General features: G+C 53.3%; 1 protein-coding gene across 1 annotated transcript in view; it reads left to right on the forward strand.

Annotated features, from left to right (window-relative positions):
* The window catches only part of SLC6A17 (solute carrier family 6 member 17), a 127,880-nt gene that overhangs the window by 93,469 nt on the left and 7,704 nt on the right, over positions 1 to 26,707 (forward strand). The window contains 7 exon segments of the mRNA XM_042953329.1: positions 410 to 782; positions 5,086 to 5,243; positions 6,963 to 7,089; positions 7,856 to 8,037; positions 9,720 to 9,830; positions 25,251 to 25,492; positions 25,766 to 25,958. Coding sequence (XP_042809263.1) covers positions 497 to 782; positions 5,086 to 5,243; positions 6,963 to 7,089; positions 7,856 to 8,037; positions 9,720 to 9,830; positions 25,251 to 25,492; positions 25,766 to 25,958 — 1,299 coding nt within the window. The 5' untranslated portion in view covers positions 410 to 496.

The raw sequence follows: 26,707 nt of genomic DNA on the forward strand, positions 1-26,707 counted from the left end.
GAGCTCAGGAGGGCTAGGACTTGGCCACAAACCTGCACCACCTGGGAGGAGAGGGCTGTGGGGGCCTCCGAAGGGCCTTGAACACTTCAGGATATGCGGTTACGAAACGGGGCAGTGGCATCATGGATGCCCCTTTATTTGGGTTTGGTGGGTGGGTTGGCCCCTCCTACCCCATTAGGTTTACCTTTCAGGCATGCTCAGGCAGGGCCTGTGAGAAAACGGAGTCTGCAGACTTTGAGCCCCTCGGTGGGTACCCCTTGACAGGGAGAAAGACAAACGCAACATTCCAGGCCACTCACAGCCCAGCCTCCGAGTATGTGCCCGGAGTGATGGCGGATCTGGGTCCGCTCGGGCTCCCCACCTCTCTGGGGTGGTCAGCTGATCCTCCCCTGCTCACCTGGTCTCACAGGTCCCTGGATGAGAAGGAGCTGACAGCAGCTGAGCCCCACCTTCTCTGAGTGCCGGGGAGCGGGGCTGCGTGGCCCAGGCATCACCAATGCCTAAGAACAGCAAGGTGACCCAGCGTGAGCACAGCAGTGAGCATGTCACGGAGTCGGTGGCTGACCTGCTGGCCCTCGAGGAGCCCGTGGACTACAAGCAGAGCATCCTGAATGTGGCAGGTGAGGCTGGCGGCAAGCAGAAGGCGGCAGAGGAGGAGCTGGACGTGGAGGACCGGCCGGCCTGGAACAGCAAGCTGCAGTACATCCTGGCCCAGATCGGCTTCTCCGTGGGCCTGGGCAACATCTGGAGGTTCCCCTACCTGTGCCAGAAAAATGGAGGCGGTAAGAGGCAGCCCTGCCTACCCCAGGGGGGCCTTGCAAATGGGCCGGGCTGAGGGGTGGAAAGGGACACCCCTTTGCTGATGCAGAATTGGAGCCCTCCTAGGGTGGGGCTCGGGAGTCCAGGGGAAGGCTTCCCAGAAATAGCTAATGGTTAATAGCTACCAAGAGGCTGTCAGGCATGATGATGATAAGAACGTGGGCTCTGGCCCGGGACTGCCTGGGCACAAACCCCAGTGCAGCCAGCCGGCATTGCAGCCCTGTGCAAGTTGCTTGATCTCTCTGTGCCTCTCTGTCATCATCTGTAAAATGGGAATAATAGTGGATCCTGCCTTACAGCACAGTTGGGAGGATTCGGTGAGCCTTATGTGTGGAATGCTTAACACCGTTATCTGACGCATGGTAAAGAGCAACTGTTGGCCATGATACTTAAAGGCTTAGCAGGTGCCAGGCACTGCTTAGCACTTACTGGATATTAGGCCAAAATGCATGAAACTGCTGATATTTAAGTGTCTGGGACCAACCAAAGCACCAATTTCATACAGTTCAGCCATCGAATCCCCCTACTCCCTGTGTGAGGAAGGAGTTACTATCCTCATGGTAGAGACTGCAAAATTGAGGCACAGAGAGGTTAGGTATCTCGCTCAAGGTCACACAGCTAGTGATAAAGTAAGGATTCTAACCAGAACAGCTTGGCCCCCAGAGTCTGAGCATACCTGCTGCCTCCCAGGTAGGAGGGGGCCTCGCACTGCCCCCCGAGTTTTACTCCGCCTACAGGATCTTGCCCCTGGAAGCAAACCCCTTCTACTAACCACTTCTAGCCACCCGGGTGGGTAGCAGCCCCCGGGCCCTTATCCTCTGGCCCATCTGAGGCAGGCTGGAATGTTTCAAAGGTAATTTGTTTTGAAACCAGGGGAAAACTAACAGAAAATAAACACAGAAAAACCTAGCAGGCTGAAAACAAGGACATTTACAAGCTCAGACATCTGGTCCTGGGAAAGTGATTGGAGCCAGCAGAGAGCCCTTGTGACTCCTAGTCCCTGTGGCCTGGGACTGCCACACTCCAGCCTGATGGGTGGCCACAGCTTTGTAGGCATTCTCACCTGACTCCTTTTCTCTCTGCTCTGTGGGACTCTGGGCATGTAGCCTCTCCCAGAGATGCAGCCCCATTCAGGGATGCTCCCTCCTCTGCAGAACACTCTCTCGTCCAGAGGCCGAGCCTGGCTGGAGACTTCCCTTCTTTCCAATTTCTGTTGAAGGGTGGGAAGTGAGCATGCCCCCTCGAGCCGGTGTAACTGAGGCCAGAAGCTTTTATCTTGCCACTATGGCACCGTTTATTCACTGTATGCTCTCCATGCTTTGAAAGATCTTCCCCCCACCTCTAATAAATCAATAAATAGCTACCAATTAGAGCTTTTCGCCTATATGGCGTGGCCAGACTCAGGTCACTGAGTTGATATAACTCTCAAGATTTTGAGCTCCCCATGACTCATTCCTGCCCCCATCCTTCCCTGCTCTCTGATTCCTAGAGTCCCTTTCTATCTCTGCCTTTGACTCCAGTATTCTACGGGGTTTATGATAAGTCATCTTAAATATTTTTTGGAAGGAGATAAATTATCATGTTTCACATACAGGAAAGAGACAACTATTCGGTCCAAGAGTGGAAGCTCTGTGGTTCCGAGCCGTGAAGGATCCAGTCCAATTTTGCTTAAATCTGGGTGGGAACTCTGGAACTCTGCTTAGCGCGACTAGATGCTGATCGTTTCTTTATTCTGTGTCCTCTTAGTTTGCTTTTTTTTTTTTTCCTGTTTATCTTTATGAAAAGAGGCAAATGTTCATCAAGTGCTTACTAAGGGGTAAGGAAGTCACTGAATCCTTGAAACAGCCCTGTGCCATAGGGGTAGAGTTGAAGCATGTGAAATGACCATTTTTATAAGTCAAAAATGGTCAGAGATCAGCAGTTTCATGTGGTTCTACCTAATGTCATTATCCTTTTTTAGGCAGAGGACAAAACAGTGGTGTAGAGAGATCAAGTAATTGGTCCAGAGTCACACAGCTAGTAAGTGGCAGAGCTAGGATTCAAGCCCAGGGGGTCTGGCCCACCCCCAGATCTCAGCCCCTACTTAGTACGCATCTCAACAGGCTGAGACCAAGGTGGTGCTTCAAAGCCCAGAAATAACCTCAGGGTGTGCCGGAAGCAAGACCTAGAATATAGACCAGGACAGAGACTGGAGAGATCCAGGAGGCCTCAGAGATCACACAATCTACCTTCCTAGAGCCATGTTCTGTGAAACTTCTAACACCGTGCACAGCACTCCTGGCTGTTCAGGCTGACGACCTGAAGCTCCCGAACGTCCCTGAAACGTCAAAGGAGATCAATCTAGTTGTGCCTCCAGGTTGTATTTTCTAAGGTGGTAGAGGGTGCGTTTCCAAATGATCTCAGCAAAGGTTGATAAGAAAAGTACCTCTGCCTAACCAGCAATTCTCACCCAGCCCCCAGCCCCCGAGCGCTGAGCGTGGCTAGGCCGTGGCGTGGTCAGGAGAATTGCAGCCAAGTCAGTGCCCTGGGCCTGGCGCAGGCGACCGGCCCGAGGGACAGGTGGCGGGTTTCCAGGGACCGGTCTCTGCTGTGGGGCCGCTCTTTGGACAGCACGGATGTGGAGGCTTTCCCTGGTTCTTTGGGGCAGAGGAGAGAAGCATCCCCAGAGGATGCCAGCCTGCTCTTCTGATACCCTGAAACCCATCTTTCTGCACATCTTGCGCCACCCAAGGGTATGTGGGTGAAATACGAAACTAGGGAGGCTGTGTCCCTGTGCTTTTCTGCATGTCACTTCTCTCCTCTCTCATTTCCCCGAACCCCGGACCAGGAGACAGAACCGCGAGTCCTTCGGGCCCACCCTCTTTTCAGGCTGCTTGCTAGCGACACGTGGAATTTACGTGTACGTGTGACTGTATGCGTGTGGATGTTTAATGAATCAGATGCTGTTGTGTAAGGTTTGGTGGGTAAGTCCTCCCCTGGAGGACTTTCCCGATGAGTTCTGTCTGACCCCTCCCTCAGCATGCGTGTGCTCGTTTGGCTCTGTGTGACTGGTCCGTGTGTGTGTGTGTGTGTGTGTGTGTGTGTACACGTGCTGACATTGCTCGTGTGAACCTGAGGGTCTTGCCTTCCAGACTGTGAGCTCTCCTGGGATAGTGGCTGTGCCTTCTTTCACCCAAGTACCCACCCCCCGCACCCCGCACATGCCAAGTGCATGGTAGGCCTACAGTCAACAGCTGACTGTTGCCGAGCGCTGGGTCTTGTGCCCAAGAGACGCCTGATCCCCCCGGGTTCTTTGGCAGATCGCACACATACGGATGTCATGTTATGGGGGCCAGAGCCATGTGGCTGGGGGTCTTCTGGATGCTCCAAGCCGGCAAGGCTTGGTCTGGGGGTGCTGGGTGGCCCTCATGGCACTGGTGACGGGGGCTGTGTGACAGCATTGCTAACAGGACTGGGTTGCTGGCACATCTCTCAGCAGGGATCGCTCATCTGTGTCCAGACACGATTTTAATTCTCCTGCTAACTGCCCTGTCACTTGGAATTGAGATTGTGTCTGCAGTGAGGCCAGGGACAGTGAGTTTAATTTCTCATCTGGAATCTTTATCAAGATCCATCCTGTCTATCCATTATGATCCTCTCGGCCGTGCTTTTCTGAACTGCTAATTTCTCCCTCGTTCCTCCCAATTAGCTGTAGATTAATGGTGATGCTGGTCAGACCCTCTCTCCCTGGAGAGCTTCCAAAAGCTCCGCTTCCCTGGAGCTACCCGGTCTGCTGTGTCAGCATCTGCTTCAGATGCGGGGAGGGCTGTGCCCCAGGGCTGTGCCTCTGGGGGACGAGGAAGCAGGGTCCACTCCATCTGGGGCTGCTTCTCTGTGGGCGGGAGGGGGTGTGAACAGGTGTCCACAGAGTACGTCGGGAGGGGAGAGTGTGTCTATTTGTGATTTGACGTGTGGATTCCTGAGAGTGTGGCATCTGTCTGTCTGTCTGTCCATCTCTGAATCCAATCTTGTGAGCGAGAGGCATGGACCTACATCTAGATCCCCCCTTAGCATTTCAGGGCAGAGGAGTCAAGGGGGAGAAGGAGGGCCTGGGCGGCCAGTGGGTGGTGGGCCACACGTATGAGCCAGACCATTCCTGGAGGAGCACAGGACCGCTGGCACTTTGGGGGTGATCAGAGATGTGGGCAGGTCTGCAGGACATGGCTGTCCTCCTTTACCCTGGTGCCGTGCTCCAGACACCCCATGACGCTCCTCTCTCCTCCCCAGGTGCCTACCTGGTGCCCTACCTCGTGCTACTGATCATCATCGGGATCCCACTCTTCTTCCTGGAGCTGGCTGTGGGCCAGAGGATCCGCCGTGGCAGCATTGGTGTGTGGCACTACGTGTGCCCCCGCTTGGGGGGCATCGGCTTCTCCAGCTGCATAGTGAGTCGGAGGCAGACACTGGGCACTTAACCGGCAGGCAGAGGGGCCGCTCTGGGGTACGGGGTTTGTAGACCAGAGTCTTGGGCCAGGGCGAGGGCAGGAGGGAGACCCTCAGCAGGAGAATTGTTTCCAGCCGGTGTCTCAGGGCCACACAGTGCCTAAATTACTGCCCGAGGCAGGATATAATATTGGGAATTGTTGCCAAGGAGGAGAGGCTGGGACATCGTCTCGAGGGGGTGCCTGGGACATCTCAGCCGAAGTTCTCCGTGGACACGTGGACCAGTCCCAGATGCCTATGCTTCCCAGCCCATCAGCTCCCCGTGAGAGAGACCCTTCCTCTCTCCTTGACTGAGGAGTATTTCAGTTGGGCAGATGTGTGGCAGGAAAAGGCAGTCCTGAGGCGTGGGGGTTCCTTGTCACTTTGCTGTGCACATGAGCAGCGTTGGAGAAGGTCTCAGATGACAGCCTGTGGCCGACCCGGCTTTGGAACAGCGGGAGCCGGGGACACCCCACGGGCCTGGATGGGGAACTCCGTGAGGCTCATTTACGGGCCTGGAGGTGAGGTTCTGCTTAGCTCTCGAGGTGAGGAAACTGAGCTTCCCTTATGGGCAGAGCCCATGGGTGCACATGTTCACACCTGCCTCTGGAAGGGACTGAGCATTCCGTTAGGCCTGGTAGCATGGCCAGCCCAAACCTGTCTCAGGCAGAGACTGGGGGAGGGTCTGTGTGGCTCCCACAGTCATGGCGGGCATCACCTCTGCCCAGGGAGACACGGCCAAGTACAGCATACCCTGCCGGGGCTGGCCGTGTGTATGCACGTGAGTGTGAATGGGTCTCCCCTTGGCCTGAAAGCACCCAAGTGAAAGAAGTGGGGGTCCCTCTCCCTCGATATTGCAGTTAAGGTGTGCCGTCCGAGCGTCTGCTCCTACACGCCAGGGCTCGTGACATTGATGCGGTAAAGGGCCCTCGGCGCTCACGCCGATCAGCATTACCGAGCAGGCCGCTGGAGGCGGAAGGGGCCTCTCGGCATCCAGAGCGGATACGGCAAACCCCCGTGCGTGAAAGCATTGCTTTCTGAGAAACCACTCGGACCCTCGGTCAGAATCCGTGTACTCCTATCTCAAATGCAATTCTGCCAAGGGTAGCGATCATGTTTCCGAGACATGGAAAGTGACATCTTTCTGGAGGCGGGCTGCTGACAGTACCGAAGAGTGGGGTCCTGAGACGAGGGAGGACTTAGCAAACCAGGAAGAAGCATCCACGAAAGCTCAAGGAACACTGCAGTCTGGGGCCATTGTCTATAGAGGCAAAAGGCGAGCAGGCCTCCAGGGTCCCGGAGGGCAGCTCTGGGATTGTAATCCTGAGTCATCAGGAAATGATGGGGAAGTGCTTTAAGCATTTTTAGAAGAATTTCAAACTGGAAAGCATTACCATTTTAAGAGTTCATTGCTTAAAGGAGAGATCTTTAATATCTGAAACATTCTTTTGTGGATTCCCTGAATACCAGATGAAGGGAGGATTAGGAAGAGGCCCTCAGTGCCTGCGTCTCATCCCTCCCCCACCTCCTACTCCTCCTCTTCCTCCTCCTCTTCCTCCAAGACTATGAGCAGTGTTGTGTGCAGTCAGCCGGAGCCTGGGCCTAGGATGGGGAGTGGGGGTGGGGTGGAGTTGCCTGCAGCCTTCATGACCCCTCCCCCAACCATGGACCATTGTCCCCAGGTCTGCCTGTTTGTTGGGCTATATTATAATGTGATCATCGGCTGGAGCATTTTCTACTTCTTCAAGTCCTTCCAGTACCCACTGCCCTGGAGCGAATGTCCTGTCACCAGGAATGGGACTGTGGCAGGCAAGTATAGGACCCCCTGAGTATGACCAACTGGGTTCCCCAGCCAGCCTATCTCAGGAAGGGGTGGAAGGAGCCTAAGAGGCTTAGGCAGAGATTTGAGATTTCATTGACTTGCTGTGTCGCCTTGAATAAGACACCTACCTGACCCACATTTCCTGTTCTGATGGTCCTTGCCAGCCTATCCCATAGAGTTCTTATGGGGACTGAATGAAATGAGTGTAGAGAAAACTCTAGAAATTGTGACTTGTGTTTAGTTGTTACAATCCTGTGTAACTCTAACACCATCTTGTCTGGAAACAGCCTTAATTTGCATGCCAGTCCTATAAAAGGCCAAATGATGTATCCCACCACACAGAGGGGTAAACTGAGGTCCAGAAGCAACTTTCCTGTGGTTGCACTACTGATTTAACCAAGGATCTTGGATGAGAATCCAGATGTCTGGCTCCTAGCTCAGAACCTTTCCCAGGGAACTTGAGGCCAGTTCTGCCTAACCCTTGCTGTCCTCCACCGATGGAGGTGGGCAAGGAGTGGCATGTGTGAGAATGCAGCCAGATCAGTGTGTCCCAAAGCCTCCTGGGCCCCATCTGGAGCCCCATCTGGAGGCTTCAGGGTCTGCCAGATCCTGGCTAGCCCAGAACGAGCACAGTCCCTCACTGCTCCCACACTCAGCCGGCCCCTCGCCCACTGCTGCCCTAGTTGGGAGTCAGGCAGAGGAGGGGGACCCAGAGCCCCGACTGAGGCACTGTGGCCTTTGCTGCTGTTTCAGTGGTGGAGGCAGAGTGTGAAAAGAGCTCAGCCACCACCTACTTCTGGTACCGAGAGGCCTTGGACATCTCCAACTCCATCTCGGAGAGCGGAGGCCTCAACTGGAAGATGACCCTGTGCCTCCTGGTGGCCTGGAGCATCGTGGGCATGGCCGTGGTCAAGGGCATCCAGTCCTCTGGGAAGGTGAGTCAGGAAGGGACTCGGGGGGGGGCGGGTAGAAGAGCATGGAAGGCAGGGGTCTGAGGACACTGGGATATGCTATGCAGGGTCTTTTGGGTGGGCTTGGCCTCTGAGTGGCTCAGGATGATGACACCCCCCCTCCCCATGGAGGCGATGGGAGTGTCACTGCTGGATTATTGCCCACCAAGAGGGGGTCGGAGTGGGCTTGTGGAAAATCGTTGCTTTGAACGCTAGCCGCCTCTGTGCTCAGATAACTCAGGCCTGCTCTGCAGACTTGAAAGGGAAAAAAAGCTGGGAGCGCTGACCCAGGGACATTCGTCTACATCCTAACCCTTTAAGTTCCCAAGCAAAAGCCCTAGCAGCATCTGCTCTGAGCACTTTTTGGTAAAACTCAGCAGCTCGCCCTGTGGAAACGAAAGGGCTCTTTGAGCAGGTGCGTGCTGTGAGTACAGGCACCTTGGGGCCTCGAGGACGGCTCTCCGTGGCTCTCTCAGGGTGCAGTCCAGCCAACCCCATACACCTTCTCCCAGGAGCTCAGACCCCTTTCAAGTAAGGGCCCTTTCTTCTTTGGCATGTACGGTATTCATGGACTGTCGGGGCCGCAAAGGACATTAGGGACCCCGTGGCCTAATCCACTCATTCTACAGATGAGTGAACTGAGGCCCAGAGCGGGGAAGGCTCCTCACCTGAGATCAGGCAGCCAGTGCATCCCAGGGCTGGAACTAGAGCCTTGGCCATCTGTCTGAAGCTCCAGGTGTTATAATGGACTCAATGAGTAAGGAAGTTGAGCCTTGGAAAGGTAGAGTGTTCTCCACCTCTTCCCTCTCCAAAGGCCACAAAAGTAGCTGAGACTTTGTGGCACTTATCAGGCACTGCCACATGTCTGACTGCTTTGGGTCCACAACACCCTTATGAGTTAGGAAGCATTACACCCATTTTATAGATGAGGAAATGGAGGCACACAGAGGTTAAGTGAATCGCTCGAGGTCACATGGTTGACAATGGTAGAGCCAGGATCAGGACTCAGGTGGTCTGGCTCTGGACACACCCGCTCTTTACCTTCAACACCATCCTGCCCAAACGACCCTCTTGATTTGTTTTAGTGCAGCAAACATTCCGTGAGCATTTCCTTTGTGTGAGGCTCTCTGCCAGGCACGTGGGGAATCTAGAAGTGTGCAAAAAATGCACATGCTAGAAAACAGCACACAATTTATAGTCATAAGAGGCAGGACCTTTTCTGATTTTTTGCTTGGGAGCCATGTCTGTAACCTCCTGGAAGGCTTCTGTCAAAGGAGTTCCAAGGACATGGGAGATCCTTAGGGGGTCCCCTGGAGTCAAGGATAGAAAAGCAGGCAGGAGACATGAAAACAGGAGGAGGGGAGAGGAGACGGTTCCTCACCCTCGTGGTGGCCCTTGGGGGTGGGGAGGCCACAGACCCAGCCCTACCAGCTCTTGAAAGGAGGAAACTGGCCCCAGGCACAGCCGCTCCGACTCCAGCTTGTCTGTGCTCCTGCCTTGGCTCGAGGCCAGATGTGGGGTGGGTTTGGCCCTGTGCCCAGGGGTCCCAGGGCTGCACTTTCTTCTGCCATCAGAGGAGGGCTCCTGTGCCCCAGCTGTGAGCAGGGAGGGGGGTGCCAGCTGCGGGAGGCATTCTGCCCCACAGCGGGTCCCTGTCTTCTCTGCAGGTGATGTATTTCAGCTCCCTGTTCCCCTATGTGGTGCTGGCCTGCTTCCTGGTCCGGGGGCTGCTGCTGCGAGGGGCCGTCGATGGCATCCTACACATGTTCACCCCCAAGGTAAGGGTCTGGGAGACACTGACCACGCCACTGAGCCCTGCCGGCTTCGTGCAGTTTAGCACTCACTGAGGACCTGTTACGTGTCAAGCATAGTCACGGGCCCCGGTTCCAACAAGAGGGACATCACGCCAATTTGGGTGAAATCAGGAGAAGCTTCAGGGAACGGATGACCCGGAAGCAGATCCGATTTCAGCGAGTGGCAGTAGGACATTGCAGTGAAGGGAACCACATGAGCAATTGAGGGAAAGCACTGGGCATGCTTGAGGCAAAGGTGGGACGTCAGGTGGGACTGGGGCAGGGGGCAGGGAGCAGTGGCAGGCTCCGACAGTGCACCTGTGACAGCAGGAGCCAAGAAGATGCCTAAGAAAAGAGATCTCCCCCCCCCCCCCCGGGAATCACAGCTTGTACCCAAATCAGGGGAACGGTGTCACTGTTTAACTCAAGATAATGGGCCGTGTGGGTAGCGATTTTATCCTGACCAAATCCATCCGTATCTTCTCTCCTTTAATCCTCCCCATAGCCCAGTGAGGGACCACTGTGCACATGTCACAGGACACTAGCAGGGCAGTAGACATCCCGAATGTGTACACACGGGTTTCTTAATGGTGGTCTTTGCCCACCATGTGGCCTTGCCTCTCTGTTCCCCTTCAGACCACTGGCCACAGCTGGCAGAGCCAGTCCCCTGAGGAATAAGGGGATTTCAAATGCAGATTGGGATGTCCTTCAAGGTGCCCAAGCAATGTACGTTAGTAACTCCAGCTGGCAAGGCTGGGGAGGTCCACCTCCAAATGCCAGCTGATCAGTGAGCACCCAGCTGGTTGGTGAGACTCCAGTCTGTAGGCATGGGTCAGAACTCCACCGTGTTGAGCCCCTAACACTGCCATGGCACACACGTGCTCACACACACCAGGGCTCACACAGACAGTTCATACAGATGACACTGGGAGAAGAACCCAGATCTGGTGGGGATTGAGATCCCCATTCCCTCCCAGCTCTGCCCTGCAGCTGGGAACAGCCCCTGATGTTTGGAGGGTGGCAATGGGCAGGATACACACCGCTCTATATTCATCAGAGAGGGACTAAATTGGCCCCCAGCATTCTTAGCGGTAACATCTGAGGTTTCTATGTGAACATCCACAGAGGTCCTCTTTAGGAAGAGCTTAGCAAACCTCCTGAGGCAAGAGTGTGCCTCCCGAGCCGCGTGGCTGGCATAAGGTTGTTGTGAACATGGGATGTCTGACAAAGAAGAAAATAATGTGAATCTGGTTTCTTTGGGAGGGAAACGGCCATGAGAAGAAAGCCAACAGTTTCTATGAATTACTTCAACTGTATTTTAGAATGATGATCTGTCCAACGTTTTCACTTGAATCTTTTAGTTATACTTTATTGAACCTTATGAGGAAAACTGTATACTCTGGAGATGTTCATAAATGGGGAGATTCATACAGGTCTCCGGATGGGCCCCTTGGTGGGATCCATGTTGAGAGAGCCCAGTATGGAACAGATTCATGAGATTGGTTTCTGGTCCCAGCATACACAGTACTGCTCTCCGTTTGATTCAGATGCTTTTAAAACATCCTTTTTATTTATTTTGAGAGAGATAGAGAGAGCAAGTGGGGGAGGGGCAGAGAGAGAGGGAGACAGGATCCCAAGCAGGCCCTGGGCTGATGGGGGGCTCGAACTCACGAACTGCGAGATCATGAGTTGAGCCAAAATCAACAGTCGGATGCTTAACCAACTGAGCCACTGAGGCGCCCCTAAAACACCTTTTTAATTATGAAATATCTCAGGCATGTAACCACACATATATAATAATATAGTAAACATTTTTAAGAGATCAAAATTATAGAGGCCATAAAAAATGCCTGTATAGCCTGACCTGATCCCATTTCTCTCCTCCCCTAAAGAAAACCACTATCTGGAACTCAAGCTTCATCCCCCTAGTACATTGTTTAAAACTCATAATACATACTCGTGTGTGCATAAACAACGTATAGCATTTGTGCGTACTTTTTACGTAAGTGGCATCGTATTTTATGCAACTTCCTGTGACTTGCCTCAGCTTTTATTTTTGTCCCATATTGTTATTTGAGGTTTATTTATAGTGCTGTTTGTAGTTCTGGTGTCTCCATCTTCCCTGGTGGACAGTATTCCACCATAGCACGGAACTTTATTTATTCATTCTCTAGTTGATGATCACTTCTGTTGTTTCCAGCTTTCACTATTGCTAGTAACACTACAGTAAACATTATCACACAGGTCTTCATGTGCACAGTTTTTTTCTAGGGTGTCTAGAAAAAATTCAGGAGTAAAATTGCCATCCCAAAGGATATGCATACCTTCAGTTTTACTAGATGGTGGCCAAATTGCTCTCCAAAGTGGTGGCAACAGGGCACCTGGGTGGCTCAAGTCAGTTAAGCATCCACTTTCAGCTCAGGTCATGGTTTCACAGTTCATGGGTTCGAGCCCCGTATTGGGCTCTGTGCTGACAGCTCAGAGCCTAGAGCCTGCTTCAGATTCTGTGTCTCGCTCTCCCTCTCCCTCTCCCTCTCCCTCTCCCTCTCCCTCTCCCTCTCCCTCTCCCTCTCCCTCTCTCTCTCCCTCTCTCTCTGTCCTTCTCCTGCTCATGCTCTCTCTCCCTGCCTCTCAAAAATGAATAAACGTTATAAAAACAGCAGCAAAGTGGTGGCAACGGTCGACACTCCCACCAGTTGTAGACAAGAGTCTTTTCTGCTCCACGTTTGTTAGACTTCAATTTTTGCCAATCAGATGGATGCGAGATGGTTGATGTGTACTTTGCATAACAGAGGACATTCCTCTCCAAAACCTTTTCCTGGATGTTCAGGAAATGGCGTGATGTCATGTTAGCATGTATATGGGCAAGAGCCTCCATGAAGTGCAGTTTAAAGTAACCTGGAGGAGCCAGGTTACCAAGACCCAGCAGGTGTGGTGCCTGGCCCATCTAGCTTTTGTGACTTTCAGTCTGGATAGAGCCTGCGAGTTCATCTTGAGGTCTTGCTCACTGAGCAGTTCTTTGGGGCAGCTCCTGCTCTTGACCTTGGATGGATGTGTTGAATGGGGTAGGGGAGACCTAAGGGCCTCAAAGGCCAAACTCTTCCATCAAGGATCCCCTTCACAGCCTGTGCTGGTAAGGCCAGCAATGACGGCTGGGTGAGGGTGGACAGTTGTTCGACTGTCCATATGTGGCAGACTACTGTTGCAGAGCTGTGACTGTTCCAGGACAGGATCGGTGAGATGGGGAACCCTGAAACCATTTCAAGTCCTTGACCTAGAGCAGTGCTATAGAATGCTGGGGTCCTTGCACACAGCTTCCCAGGCTGTGCGCTGCTCCATTTAGACCGACCACCATGTGAATGACATCTCCAGGGGTCATGCCATTTGGTAGCCATGGTAGAGTCCAAGAAGAGTTTTGGCCAGGGCATCTCAGAATCCACTCGAAAAGAGCACAGGCTGTCTGTGAATATGCTGAAAGTCCTCTTCTGTAGTCTTCCAATACCAGAAAGGATCCAAGCCATAGGATCTGGACTTTCAGTCCATGCCCCCAAGCAGTCACTGGACGTATGGCAAATGCAGCGTGGCCAGGATACCGTGATGACCCTCTAGCATTTTTGATGGGACAGTAATTCATGTTGACGGCTAGTTAACTCCTTGGATTCCTTGGGCAACATCTCTCCTGATTACTTTCTTAGCATTCAGTGAAAACCCAAGTCAGCATGGCGTGCCACACAATTTACCATGTGACTTGCTCAACACAAAGTGGTAGATTGTGGTAGACTTACCACCAAAACTTTCGGAAAATGTTTCTCAAAATCATAACTATTCGTGTCCTTTGACCCAGCAATTCCACTTCCAGTTATTTGCCCTGCAGATATATTCCCTCAAAACAAAAATGACCTGTGAACCATATTGGCCATGGTAGTACATATTTTAGTGGCCAAAGGTGGAAAACAATCCAAATGACTGTCATTAATTTATCCCTTCAGTCCTCAAAGGTTCGCTGAGTGCCTGTTAGGTTCTGGACTCTGTGGTGGGTCCTGGGATACAGTGGTGAACCAAGCAGACGAACTTCCTAGCCCTCATGGGAATAATAAGATAATAGAAGATTAAGGACTTGCTGGGTGGTGTTGCTAAGGAGAAAAATAAAGCAGAGGAAGGAGGAGTAGGGACACCGGGGAGAGGGGTTGCTTCAGATAGTGTTCAAGGAAGGCCTCCCTGAGAAAGTGGTCTTTGAGTGAAGAGGGGAGGTGGGAAGCAGGTTGTGTGGATATCTGAACGTAGCTCATTCCATTCCGGAGAGAACAATAAAGGAAAAGGCCTCGAGGTTTGGAAGTGTTTGGCATCCAATTCAAAGAGGCTAAATGAGTCCGGAATGGGAGGGGAGAGAAGTAGGACATGCGGCGAAGGGGGCAGTGGGGAGCCAGAGCACGAGTGTATTATGAGCCAAGTAGGCCTTTGGCGTCTACTCTTGGTGAAACGGGAGCCACTGGAGGTGCCGAGCGAAGTAGCAACGTGATCTGACCTCCATCTTCGAAAGACCCCTCTGGCTGCCGTAGACAATCTGAGGGAGCAAGGGTGGAACAGAACGACCTGCCAGAAGGCTCCATCCAGGTGAATCCATCCAAGTTCTAGAATTCCTCCAGGTGAGAGGAGACTGTGATTTCAGCCCAGATGATGGCAGTAGGAGTGATGAGAAGTGGTCAGATTCAGGACATATTCGGGAAGTAGGGTCACACGATTTGTTGTGGAATTGGATGTGAGTGCTGAGAGAGGGACAGTGGTCAATTTGGGGATGACTCCACGGTCTTTTGCCTGAGCGACTAGAAGCACGGAGTTGAATTCATGGAGATGAGGGCACACGGTGAGGAGAGCAGACTTGGTGGGGAACATCAAGACTACTGTTTTGGACACAGCAGGTCTAAAATGTCTAGTAGATACCAAGCGGAGATACTGGGTAAGCAGTCGGACAGCTGAGTCTGCAGGCCAAGTGGAGATATAAACTTGGGAATCAGAGACTTTAAAGCAGTGGACTAGTGATGGTCACCTGGAGAGTGAACACTGAGAAGAAGACTGAGCAGTGAGCACCAGGGCCCAGCATTTAGAGGTTCGGGGAAGGGTAGCCAATGTGGGAGGACAAAGAGGAGGAGGAGGAGGGGAGGGAGACATGGATACATCAATCCCAGAGGCAAAGCAGAGAAACGTCTTTAAGGAGGGAATGATCTGCCATGTCCAAAGTTGCTGAGGCCAGGCAGGCAGTGAGGACTGGGAAATGAGCAGCGCACCTGGCATCAGGTGGGTCCCTGGAGAGAAAGAGAGCACGCGCGTGTGCGGACACACACACACACACACACACACACAAGCCAGCAGGGGAGGGGCAGAGAGAGAGGGAGAGAGAGTCCCAAGCAGGGTCCTCGCTGTCCGCGCAGAGCCCGATGCGGGGCTCAATCTCACAAACTGTGAGATCATGACCTGAGCCGAAACCAAGAGTTGGACGCTCGACCGACTGAGCCACCCAGGTGCAAACCCAGGCGTTTTAATATTTAAAAAAAAAAAAAAAGCAGAGAAATGAGAAATGGGTGGAAACTGGAGATATCCATGGGATCGAGGGTGTTATTTCAGAACTCGGTACTATGATGACAGAACTCCATCATACGCCGCTGGTGGGAATGTGGAATGGAGCAGCCGCTTTGGCAAACAGCCTGGCAGCATCTCCAAAGGTTAGACAGAGTTAGCGTATGAGCCAGCAACTCCACTCCCAGGCGTGTTTCCAAGAGAACTAAAAACATGTTCACACAAAAACTTGTACACAAATGTTCATCGCAGCATCCTTCACAAGAGCCAAAAGGTAGAAACAGCTCAGATGTCTGTCAACTGACGAATAGAAGAATCGAGAGTCGTGTGTTTGTACGAGGGTGACTTCTTAGGCCATAAAGGGGAATGAAGTACTAACAGGTGCCACGACATTGCACGAACCTCTTTGGTCTTTGGTCTTTGCACATGTTGTGTGATTCCATTTACGTGAAATGGCCAGAATAGGCAAATCTGTAGAGACAGAAAGCAGATTAGTGGTTCCTTAGGGCTGGGTTTGTGAGGAGGCTGGGGGGAAAAGGGGAGTGACCGTTAATGAGGATGGGCTTTCTTTTCGGGGTGATGAAGAAGTTCGAAAATTGTGGCAATGGGGGCACAACTCTGTGATGTGCTAAATACCATTAAAGTTTATGCTTTTAAAATGTTTATTTTTGAGAGAGAGAGAGTGGGCGTGTGGGAGGGGCAGAGAGAGAGAGACAGAGGGTCCGAAGTGGGCTCTGTGCTGACAGCAGAGAGGCCCATGCGGGGCTCGAACTCAAGACTCATGAACCGCGAGATCATGGCCTGAGTGGAAGTCATACACTTAACCCGCTGAGCCGCCCTAGGTGTCCCAAATGGTACACTTAAAAAAAAAACACAAAAAACTAAGAGTGGGAAATCAATGCTTTCGGGTGGAGGGGAACCAGAGTCCTTGAGTGAGCAGGGAGGGGGCGCCCAGTGCCCACGTGGAGGAGTTGGTCTCATCGGGGAGGAACAGGAGGCAAGGGCCAGCCGGTGGGCACAGGGGCTGGCAGCTGAGAAGCTGTGGTGAGGAGCTCCTCATTGTGAGAGCTCTCTCTTCCTATCGTGTCATTTTCTTCTGTGAAGGAGGAAGCAAGGGCCTCAGTTGAGAGTCCGAATGGCGGAGCGTGGTGGACGCCTAAGGAGGAGCGAGTGTGAGGTGACCGTGCAGGAGACAGGGAGTGTGGGCGGCACGGAGGACAGGCTGGCGGTCAGGGGGCACACGAGTGTGCAGTGAAGCCAGCCAGCATGGCGTGGCTAACACTTCTCCAGTCCCAAGCTGGACAGTTCCCCCTAGTTTAACACCTCTGAAAACACGCTATTTCCCACAGTTGGAAGGATACTGAGAACAATCATGTGTTTTACAGTGGATGATGCTTACATGTGCCAGGCACCGTTACGTGCACCTGACATACAGTCACTCATTGAAGCTCATAATAACCCTCAGGGCAGGTGTTATTTTAGCCAGTTTGCAGGGGGCGGGGGAGGTACTGATGCACAGAGAGGTTAAATAACTCATCGAAGGTCCCAAGGTGCGCCCTGCGTGATTTCTCCAGCTATGCTTAGCGGCTTGGGGGCAGGCCCAGAGTCGGTGGAAGGTTGGTTGGACTTCACCAGGGTCAGGAGGTGATAACAAGGGATGACCATGGGGAGAGGCGGCAGGGGAGTTAAGAGGGTAGCAAGGGAGCAACCAAATGATGGACCATCAACCAAGCCAATGAAGAAGGGAAGCTGTGCTACAAACAGGATGGGGGTGGTGAAGGGCAGATAGTCCCAGGACGGGTGAAGAATTTTTGGAGTCAAGATACCAGAAGGAGTGAGCTGGGAAGACGGTGCTCTAGGGTTCAGGGTCCTTGACTTTGAGGTCCTAGGTGGCGCACCGCTCTTAGATATGACAGGGGCTATGGCACAATCCTAGGAGTGGGGTGAAGGACGATCTCAGTGGAAGGGAGGAGCGAAGGGACCCAGAAATATGATAGCTGTAGAGCGGACAGAGACAGTGTACTTGGAATAGCGACAACGACCTGGAGGAACAGGCAGCCCGCTGTCCGCCTCCAGGCCCGATGGCAGCCTGGGCGCGTAAGAGGACAGCCTCTACTCGAGAGGGCTGCAGGGGAGGCCTCCGGATCGGGCCCACCCTCGACCGATCAGACTCCAGCCAACAGACTGAAAATCAGGATCCCCAGGTGTGGTATCCAGGTAGTAGGAGCTCTTGAAAGCTCCCAGTGATTCTGATGTGTGGCCAGGCTGGAGAACCACCGAGTGGGAGCAAGAAGGCATGGGGGAGGGGGCATCCAGGGAAGGCTTGTGGAGATGGGGGAGTGGGGGTGACAGACTGTGAGTTCCAGGGGCCGGTGGCAGGGTGCAGGCAGTTAGGGAGGGGCAGGGCGTGAGTCAGAGCAGGGGACAGACCCAGCCATCCTGAGACGAAGTCCGGATGAAGGACAACCCAGGAGTCGTGGGAACCTTGCAGCAGCCGAGGTAAACGGGGCCCTGGGACCGAGAGACCAGGCCCAGTGGTCCCTTAGGCACACTGTGGGAACGAGGCTGAGAGTGGGCAGGGGCTGAGGGGGGCAGCTTGCCAGAAGCCCCAGAACTCTGTGGGCTCCTAACTCAGCACGATGAGGAAGTGTCAGACTGGGGGCAGGAATACACACACACGCAGATATATATGTTGGGGTGTGTGCGTGTGTGTGTGTTACTGATATACACATAAAATATCACTGGAAGGGCACGCAAGAATAGGAACTGAGTGTCTGGATACGGGTGGGGTAAAGGAGCCCTTACAGTGCCCTTTTGTGCCTTTTGAGTTTTAAACCATGTGTCATCAGTTGAGATGAGAGCACACGGTTTTCCGGGACAGGGGCCCGGCACAGCCTCAGCTACGTGCAGCTTTGGGCATCTGCCTCTCGCTTCACCGCGTCTGGGGTCTAGACACATGAGCAGTCTTCACCCGTGAGCCAGACTGGCCCAGGGTCAAGGGTACGTGTTAACCCTTAGAGAAGTGGGGTCCTGGGAGGCACTGAGGGCCCAGGGGCAGAGATCAGTGGTAGAGCTCCTTGACCTCCACAAGCAGAGGAGGGCTTCTGGGCAGGATGACCAGGGCAAGCCAGCCTTGGGCGGGCTCTGGAGCCAGACAGTCTGGTTCAGATCCCGGCTCGTCACTCAGTGGTCGGAGGGCAAGATCCCTGTGGGAACTCACTCCGTTTACTCGGCTGCAAGATGGGGCAAACCACGGGGGCTTCCCGACAGCCTTGTCGGGAGAGCGCGGGGGACCTGCTTCCGGTGCGCAGAGAACGCATGGTAAGCCGTAGCGATTATTATTATCTCCCTCGTGAAGGTGACACTGTTCTTGGGCGCTGGGAACCCGACGCTCCAGTGCCATCTGGTGTCTCGCGGCCCCAGCTGGCTGTTGCACCGGCAGGTGCCCGGCAGGGCTGAGGAGCAAAGGTGTGTGTGCTCCAGTCACGCACCAGGTCAGGCCAGGCGCTCAGGGGCTGCTTGTGGATTCCAAAAGCATCTTTGTGCCGCTGAGTCAAATGCGTGAAACACCTCGCTCTCTGCATGAGGAAGTGACTCAGCCCTCGTGCCAAGGAAATGGCAGGAAGCTCTTGCCGTGTTTTAGGGCAGGCACCCCAAGGACGGCGCGAGCCTTGTCTTTTCGTAGGGAGAGCCCATTCCCCACCTCTCCTCTTGCGGTCACATCCTGATGTTTGGCAAGGACATCGGGCTTCCTGAGGTCTGGCCGCGGGTTCATCCTCTGTAGACCCCATGATCGGGGCCTTGTTGGAATTATGCACCAGCACCCCAGGAATCCTGATAGAGCCCCTTTAAATTCAAGGAACACCAGGCTTTCCTGTTGTTCTGAACAGTCCTGAAGGTGCCTGCCTCACTTTACCCGCAGGTGAACATTGGGCATCTGGTCATCTCCATCAGCAAGAGAGCCCCTCCAAGCTGCAGGCTGGAGGGGTGCCCAGGGGCTGCTCACACAGGGCACGTGTGTCCTCAAAGGTCAAGCTTTGGCACAGACTGTTTCCTGGGGCCTCATTAATATCAGATTTGGAGCCACCAATTTTCTTCAAGATAATCTAGGGATGGGGAATGGGGCAAGAGGAGGTGAGACTGGCCATATGTTGGTAAATTGTTGAAACTGAGTGATGGGTACCTGAGGGCTCGTTATATTTTCCTCTCCACCTTTTGTACCTTTTGCAATCAATGTGCCATCATTTTTAAAAATTAGAAAAGAACAGCAAATAGATACAGTCTTAAAAACATAAACAAAATTCTTGTTCCCATCCCAGATCGTTGCATATAAGACTTGCCTACCCTGTCCTTGGAGAGTCTGTCCCCCAAGTTACAGGGTCAGCTCTGATGGTGCAGTTTGGGATTATGGTGGTCTCCCTAGGGTGTGGCTGCCTCCATTTATGGAACTTGGCCCTGAAAGTGGCTGGGCCTAGGAATTTACCCATTTTGAGGCTTAGAGAGTGATGAAAATCCTGACAATGACATGTGTTTGGACCTCACAGATGGTCCAGACCCTTTTGTAAAAACTTTGGTAATAACTGATGTAGATGAAAACTGAAAGAATCACCAGAAGAGGAGGAGGAGGAGGAGGAGGAGGGAGGAGGGAGAGAAGGAAGAAGGAGGGTGGGAGTGGGGGAGGGGGAGAAAAAAAAGCAAGAGAGAAGAAAAGGAAAGGAAGCCAGCATTAAAATAGCCATGTTTGAGAAAGTAGAGGTTTAAAGCCCTAAGGATCTTCTTGTCCTAGAAGCCTGATCCTAGCACAGAAAGGCGGGTACAATTTCACAGCGCCTGGTGTGGTCCCTCCCGCGCAGTTCATCTTGAGGAAGCAGCCTTGCCCGTCTCTCTCTCTCTCTCTCTCTCTCTCTCGCTCCCAACGCTTTCCTTCTCTCCTGTGTGTCAGACACTGCTTACACAGTGGACAGGAGATGGGCTCCACCCCTAAGAAACACAGAGTGTTGAACAGAAGGCAGACATATAAACCTGGAATGCAGGTACTGAGTGGAGTTGCAAGAGCCCGAGGGCTGTGACTAGCTCTGCCAGAGGCATCAGGAAAAGCTTCAAGGAGGAGGTGATATTTATGCTGGCCTTTAAGAAAGAAGTAGGAGTTTCACCGGTATGTGAGTAAGAGGAGCGGAATTCCAGGCAGAGGGAACAGCCTGGGCAAAGGCCAGAGGTATGAGACTGCGGGGCTTTGGAAGAGTTAGTTTGCTGCATTCGGAGATAGGAGCAAAGAGTGGAAAAAGATTTTTCAGCACACAGTGGGGAACCATCAAAGATTTTTCAGCCTGCAAGGGGGACGGCCAGGGCGGTGTCCATCTCAACCTACCCTCTGTCACAAAATCTGGTGCTTCTTCCTGGTGGGAACTCACCAGACCGCCCAGAGCCCGGCCATTTTGGGAAGTGCCCAGTTTCCAGCTGATTGGTAGAACTGTCATGAATGATCATTGGTTAGCATCAGTGAATGCCAGCATACCTCCCAGGCATAAGTAATCCCCCCACCCATTTCTAGAACCTCCTGGGAGGATCTTTTAAAAACCCACCCAGGAGAGGGGAGGTACAAAGGTCCTTGCCCCGTTGGGACAACGATTATTTTGTTCTCCTGTTTAAAATAATCTTCAAATTTCCACGCAGGCCTCTGTCTCCTTACTCACAATGCCAAAATCCAAATAGCCCTGAAAAACAAAAGTTGTTTTTTCTTTCTTCCGGAACTCAGTTGGCGGCAAAATGACCTGAACAGATGTGAGGCTATTTATAGTCATTATTGATTCACTTGGTGTGAATTTTCATATTCTGCTACAGAAATACCAATGTGTTTGATTACAGGGTGCTGCCCCAGACCCCGCTGGGGGATTATGTAATTGTGTGGCATATGCACCATATTACCTTTCTAAAATAAAGTTAGGAAGAAGAGCCCGAGTTTCAAAACCAGTCTGGCCTTGGGGCTTTTAGGTAAGGAAACGTGGGTCTGTCCTACTTTTTGTAAAGACGACATTGCAAACACAGTGGACCCTCGACAATGTGGGATAACCCTGCTCCATTTCTCTGTGCTCCACTGTGACCGATTTAAACCTCTTCCGCCTGTCTGAACGTGCCGGCTTCACCCCTAACAGGTGAGTCAGCCTTCTGCGTTACGGGGTGAACAGAGCCGCCAAGACAGAAACCCCCTCAGAGACAGACGCGGAACATACAAACCCACCCTGCAGCTGCCCTATCCTGTTCTCTTGTCCTGCGCTCTCTGTGAGCAGCTCCAGGGTTCCCTGTGGAAGACAGACCCCCTCCCCTCTAGATCCCCTGCCCTCCATCGGCCTTTACATATCAAGTCACTGCATTAAAGACAAACACATGGGACGCCTGGGTGGCTCAGTCAGTTGAGTGTCCAACTTCGGCTCAGGTCATGATCTCACGGTTCGTGAGTTCAAGCCCCGCGTCGGGCTCTGTGCTGACAGCTCAGAGCCTGGAGCCTGCTTCGGATTCTGTGTCTCCCTCTCTCTCTGCCCCTCCTCCACTCGCTGTCTGTCTCTCTCTCTCTCTCAAAAATTAAAATTAAAATTAAAAAAGCAAAAACAAGATACCAAATAAAAAAGCCACACTTCCTTGATGGCCCGAACCTGCCACGTTTCTCCTCCCGTTCCGGCTAGCTTCTCCAAGGAGTAGATTATCTGCTTTGCCTTCGTTTCTTCCCCTCTGCTTCTCACTTTTCCTGGCATCTACGTGACTCTGGCCACATCGCTTCCCGAACAGCTCCGACAGAGCCCACCCATGACCTGCTCACCGTAGCATATTTCTCTCGGGAGCCTGGGTCCCCCTCCAGCCAGGCTTGTGTCCTGTGACCTCCGGAGCCAGCCCTCTCTTGTGCTTCCTCCCGTCTGGGCTGCTGCACCTCCCTCTCTGCTGCATTGAACTTGGAGATGTTGTCCCGGCCCCTGGCTTGCCTCTTCTCCCCACCCCGGTGAGCCCTTCAGTTCCTTCCCGCACAACTGCACCTCATGAGTTACATTTCTGGCTCAGCCTCTCTTCTCTGGGCTCCAGGCTCACTTGTCTGCCCGCCCACTTGACATCTCCTCTCGCCTCTCATAAAGACACATTAAACTCAGCATTTCTACAGCTGACGTCTCGATCGGCACCGTTCCAACCCCGTCAAGACCTGCCCCTTCTCCTCGGTGTCCATCTCCACCCCCTCAGGCACGCAGGCCAGAAGCATGGCTGTCACCTTGGCATCTGACTCTCCAGCATCCCCCCACCTCCAGTCCAGAGCGAAGGTCGACTTGGTTTTTCCTGCTGAAATCTCTCCACCCTGACCCTAGGCAAGGCCATCATTACCCTGCCTGGACCCCAGAGGTGCTTCCTAACAGGGCTGCCTCATTGGCTCTGGTTTCTGTTAGAAATGCACATCTGATCACTTTTTCCCCCTGGATTAAGTGCATTCTTGGGAGCCCGGTAAGACCTTTGATCTGACTCCTCTGCCCCCCAGCCTCACCTGTACCTCTCACGCCTCATCCTTGCTGCTTCAGGCAGCCTGGCCTCTTTCTGTTCACACGCCCTCCTCTGTCCTGCCTTGCCTCGGGGCCTCAGCGGACGCTGTTCCCTCTGTCCGAATGCTCTTCCTTGCCCTCTTAACTTCGCTTTCTACCTCTCAGATGTCAGTTCGAGGATCCCTTCCTCAGGGGAAGCTGTCCCTGGCCTCCTGACTGGCTCAACCCCCCGCCTCCCCCCGACCAAGTATTGGGTCCTGGCCTTCACAGCCCTTGTCACCTTTGCAACTTAACATCTGTTTGTGGGGTCATTTGACAATTAGAATATCAGCTCCACAGGAGCTGGGACCTTGCCTGCTCTTACTCTCTGTGGGTCCCCACACTTAGCCCCCGGCCTGACCCCCAGTAGGTGTCCCGTGTTTGATGGATGAGTGGCTGCGTGTCATATTCACAGGGAGGCCACAACACGTTACTATTGAGTGTGCAGAGACAGGGAGGGGATGGGGAAGGTGTCCCCTTCTCATGGAAGTAGGGTACTGTTAGCTCCTTAAAGCCTGGGTTCTGGGTTTTCTTGGTGGACCAAAGATGACTTTATTTTGTGCAAGGTGAGGGGAACTTAATCGCCCCCAGAACACACATACTCGCCGGCCAGGCCTCCCTTTGTGCACTGACCCTGAAGACTCTACCACCGTCGTCCTCCTCTTCCTCCCCAGCCTGGGGCGAGGCTGGGGTGAGCCTGGGGGCGCCTCTCCCAGCCCTCCAAGCTTGCCAGCATCTTCTCAGCCAGTGGGGTGACTCCAGGCGCTCAACTGTGCCTAGGGAGCTGCTGAGGTGGCAGGCAGATGGGCCTCCATCCTGGGCGTTAGGGCTGTAAGATAGCACTGGGCGGAGCCTCAAGTCCAAGGCCTCAGTACGCACACGGGGAGTGGACTTGGCCACAGGCACACAGCGAGGGGCGGTCAGGACAGGACCAGTTCGGGCTTGTGCCTGCAGGGATAGCAAACTCTCTAGAACCTCCTTGCCTCCTCGGTCACTTGGGTTGACCTCAGCAGCACAGGCGCAGGAGGATATGGTCTGGGGGGGTGCTAGGAGGGTGTCAGGGGCCAGCATCAGAGCATCTGTACTCGAGTAACTCCGAGCGAGTAATTTTCACCTTGGGGTGTCTGTTCACTCTTTCAAAATGTGAACAGTAATTCCTTCCCTCCACCAAAAACAAAAAAAAACAAAAAAAAACCCCAAAAACCTGTCCTGACCAAGTCAGAGTCACTTTGTCAGGATTAACTTGCTATTTATGTGCCAGGCATTACTTGTTGCTGCACATCTGATCCTCACAACTGCCGTGGGAGGGATACTCTATTATTTCTCCCATTGTTCAGATGAGAAAACTGAGGCTCATAAAACAGGCACTGTCATTTTTCTAACCCTTCTAAGCTATTTAAGGATGGGCGTCAGGTTTAGGCCTGGGTCCATCTAACTCTACAGCCCCGTGCTGGGTCCAAGCCACGGTCCCTGTCTTGAGGGGCAAACAGTAAAAGGAAAATGGCTACGAAAAGCACTTTGGGAATTGCCCCATACCCTCTACAGGCTGTTGTGGTGCAGGGTTCCATCAGGTCTGAAGGCAGGTGGAAGGTCAGGAAGGGGGTTTCCCCTCTCTAGGAAGTGTCTGGGTTCTGTGCTTCAAGTTGGTTGGGTGGGAGGGGGGAAGGGTCTTTCTGTGACCCAGAACGTGTAGAAGTGCAAGAATGAACATGGGGCCCTTATTTTTTTCCTGGGAAAAGAAGATCAGGTGGGCAGGAGGGAGGAGCTGGTGTCCTTTTTCATGGTTTGAAGTGGAGAAGGTATCGGGGAAACACTCGTGTTCTCAGTTCTCTAGTGCTGTTGTGCAGGTTGTACACTGCACAACTCTAAGAGGCACCATTCACACTATAGTCCAAATGAATGGCCCTCCCTCGAGCTGTGCACCACACATCATACCTAATGGCCCTGAAGATATTCCTCAGTATAATAGCTCCATGGTAAGCAAAGGTGGCAGTTCAAATGAACTGAGAAGTTACTGAGTAAGCACACAGCATTTATTTTATCTCACTTAAGCCTCACAACAATCCTCTGAAGTTAATGCTCTTGTTATCTGTGTTATACACGTGGGGGTCTCAAGTTCAGAGGGGTCAGGGGAAAACCCAAGGTCACCCAACCACAGCTTTCCCACCATGCCATGCGGCCTCTGAACTCCAGTGAGGGTAAGGAAGGGGCCGAGGTGGGAGCGCCACTGTGCGTGAATAAAACCATCATCTGTGTGTCTCTCGTCCTCCCCCGACAGCTGGACAAGATGCTGGACCCCCAGGTGTGGCGGGAGGCAGCCACACAGGTCTTCTTTGCCCTGGGGCTAGGCTTCGGGGGTGTCATCGCCTTCTCCAGCTACAACAAGCAAGATAACAACTGTCACTTCGATGCTGCACTGGTGTCCTTCATTAACTTCTTCACCTCGGTGCTGGCCACCCTCGTGGTGTTTGCTGTGCTGGGCTTCAAGGCCAACATCATGAACGAGAAATGTGTGGTCGAGTAGGTGGCATCTTGGCTGCTGTCCCTTCTTCTCCCTGTCCACCTTACCCAGGCGGGGCAGGCGGGCTACGGAGGCAGAGTCCCCATCTGCCCCGGGCTGATGGCTGGACATCAGAGGAGCTCTCTCCGGCCCCGGCCCCGGATCCCAGGGACGGGTTCAGAGATGTCTCTGTCGATGGCCCATGTGGGCTCCTTCCTGGGTGTCTGGGAGGGGCCTCAGGGACCATGCCCACTCCTGCCTCTTTACCTGGCCCTCCCCTTTTTGTGCTGCAGGAATGCCGAGAAAATCCTGGGGTACCTCCACACCAATGTCCTGAGCCGGGACCTCATCCCTCCACACGTCAACTTCTCGCACCTGACTGCCAAGGACTACACGGAGATGTACAAAGTCATCATGGCCGTGAAGGAGGACCACTTCTCAGCTCTGGGCCTCGACCCCTGCCTCCTGGAGGACGAGCTGGACAAGGTGTGAGGCAGGCTGCCCTTCCTGGGGTGGGCAGGAAGGCATACGTGGGAGTGTGGGACCCAGAGACAGGCCAGGGGTGGCTGGAGCCTGGATGCAGGCCTCAGAAGGCTGCCAGGGACTCATTTGCTTGCTTGATAAACCAGGACCCGTGATGCGTCCAGGGAGGGAGAGAGGAAAGGTTTCAGCCAAACCTTTGGCACGAGGCACACACACACGTTCCAGAGATCACAGGAATCGTGCGGAATGACTTTCAGATGTGTTGCACAGGCTTCCTGCACGTGGGTCACGGTCATACATAATGCACTTGCAACAAGGCTTTGTACACGGCTCACAGAAAAGAAGCACTTCCATTACTGAGTGCGCTCTGCTGTCTGTCCCCTCTGGCCCTCACGACAGTGCTGTGAGTTGAGTATTAATACGGCCCCCTATTTTGCGGCTATGTAGCCTGTAAATTGGGAGCTTGCTCAAGGTCTCACAGCTAGTAAGGGGAGCCAGGGTTCGAGTCCCCATGCTCTGAGTCACCCCTTGATGCTTCGGTTCCCTCCCCCGGCTGTCCCCACTCACTGCAGCTCCCACTGCCGCAATGACCCTTAGTCCCTGGGACAGAGCAGGTGACTACCGCTCCCTCCTTAATGCTCAGGCCCAAGTTTGGTCACCTTGCTTCTATTCCCACTTGCACAGCTGGAAACTTTCAAAGGGACTGTTCTGTTAGTAGGGGTAACAGGATAGAGACATGCCCACAGGGTCTT

The sequence above is a fragment of the Panthera leo genome, chromosome C1 (assembly GCF_018350215.1).
Source record: "Panthera leo isolate Ple1 chromosome C1, P.leo_Ple1_pat1.1, whole genome shotgun sequence".
In the NCBI taxonomy this organism is placed as follows: domain Eukaryota; kingdom Metazoa; phylum Chordata; class Mammalia; order Carnivora; family Felidae; genus Panthera; species Panthera leo.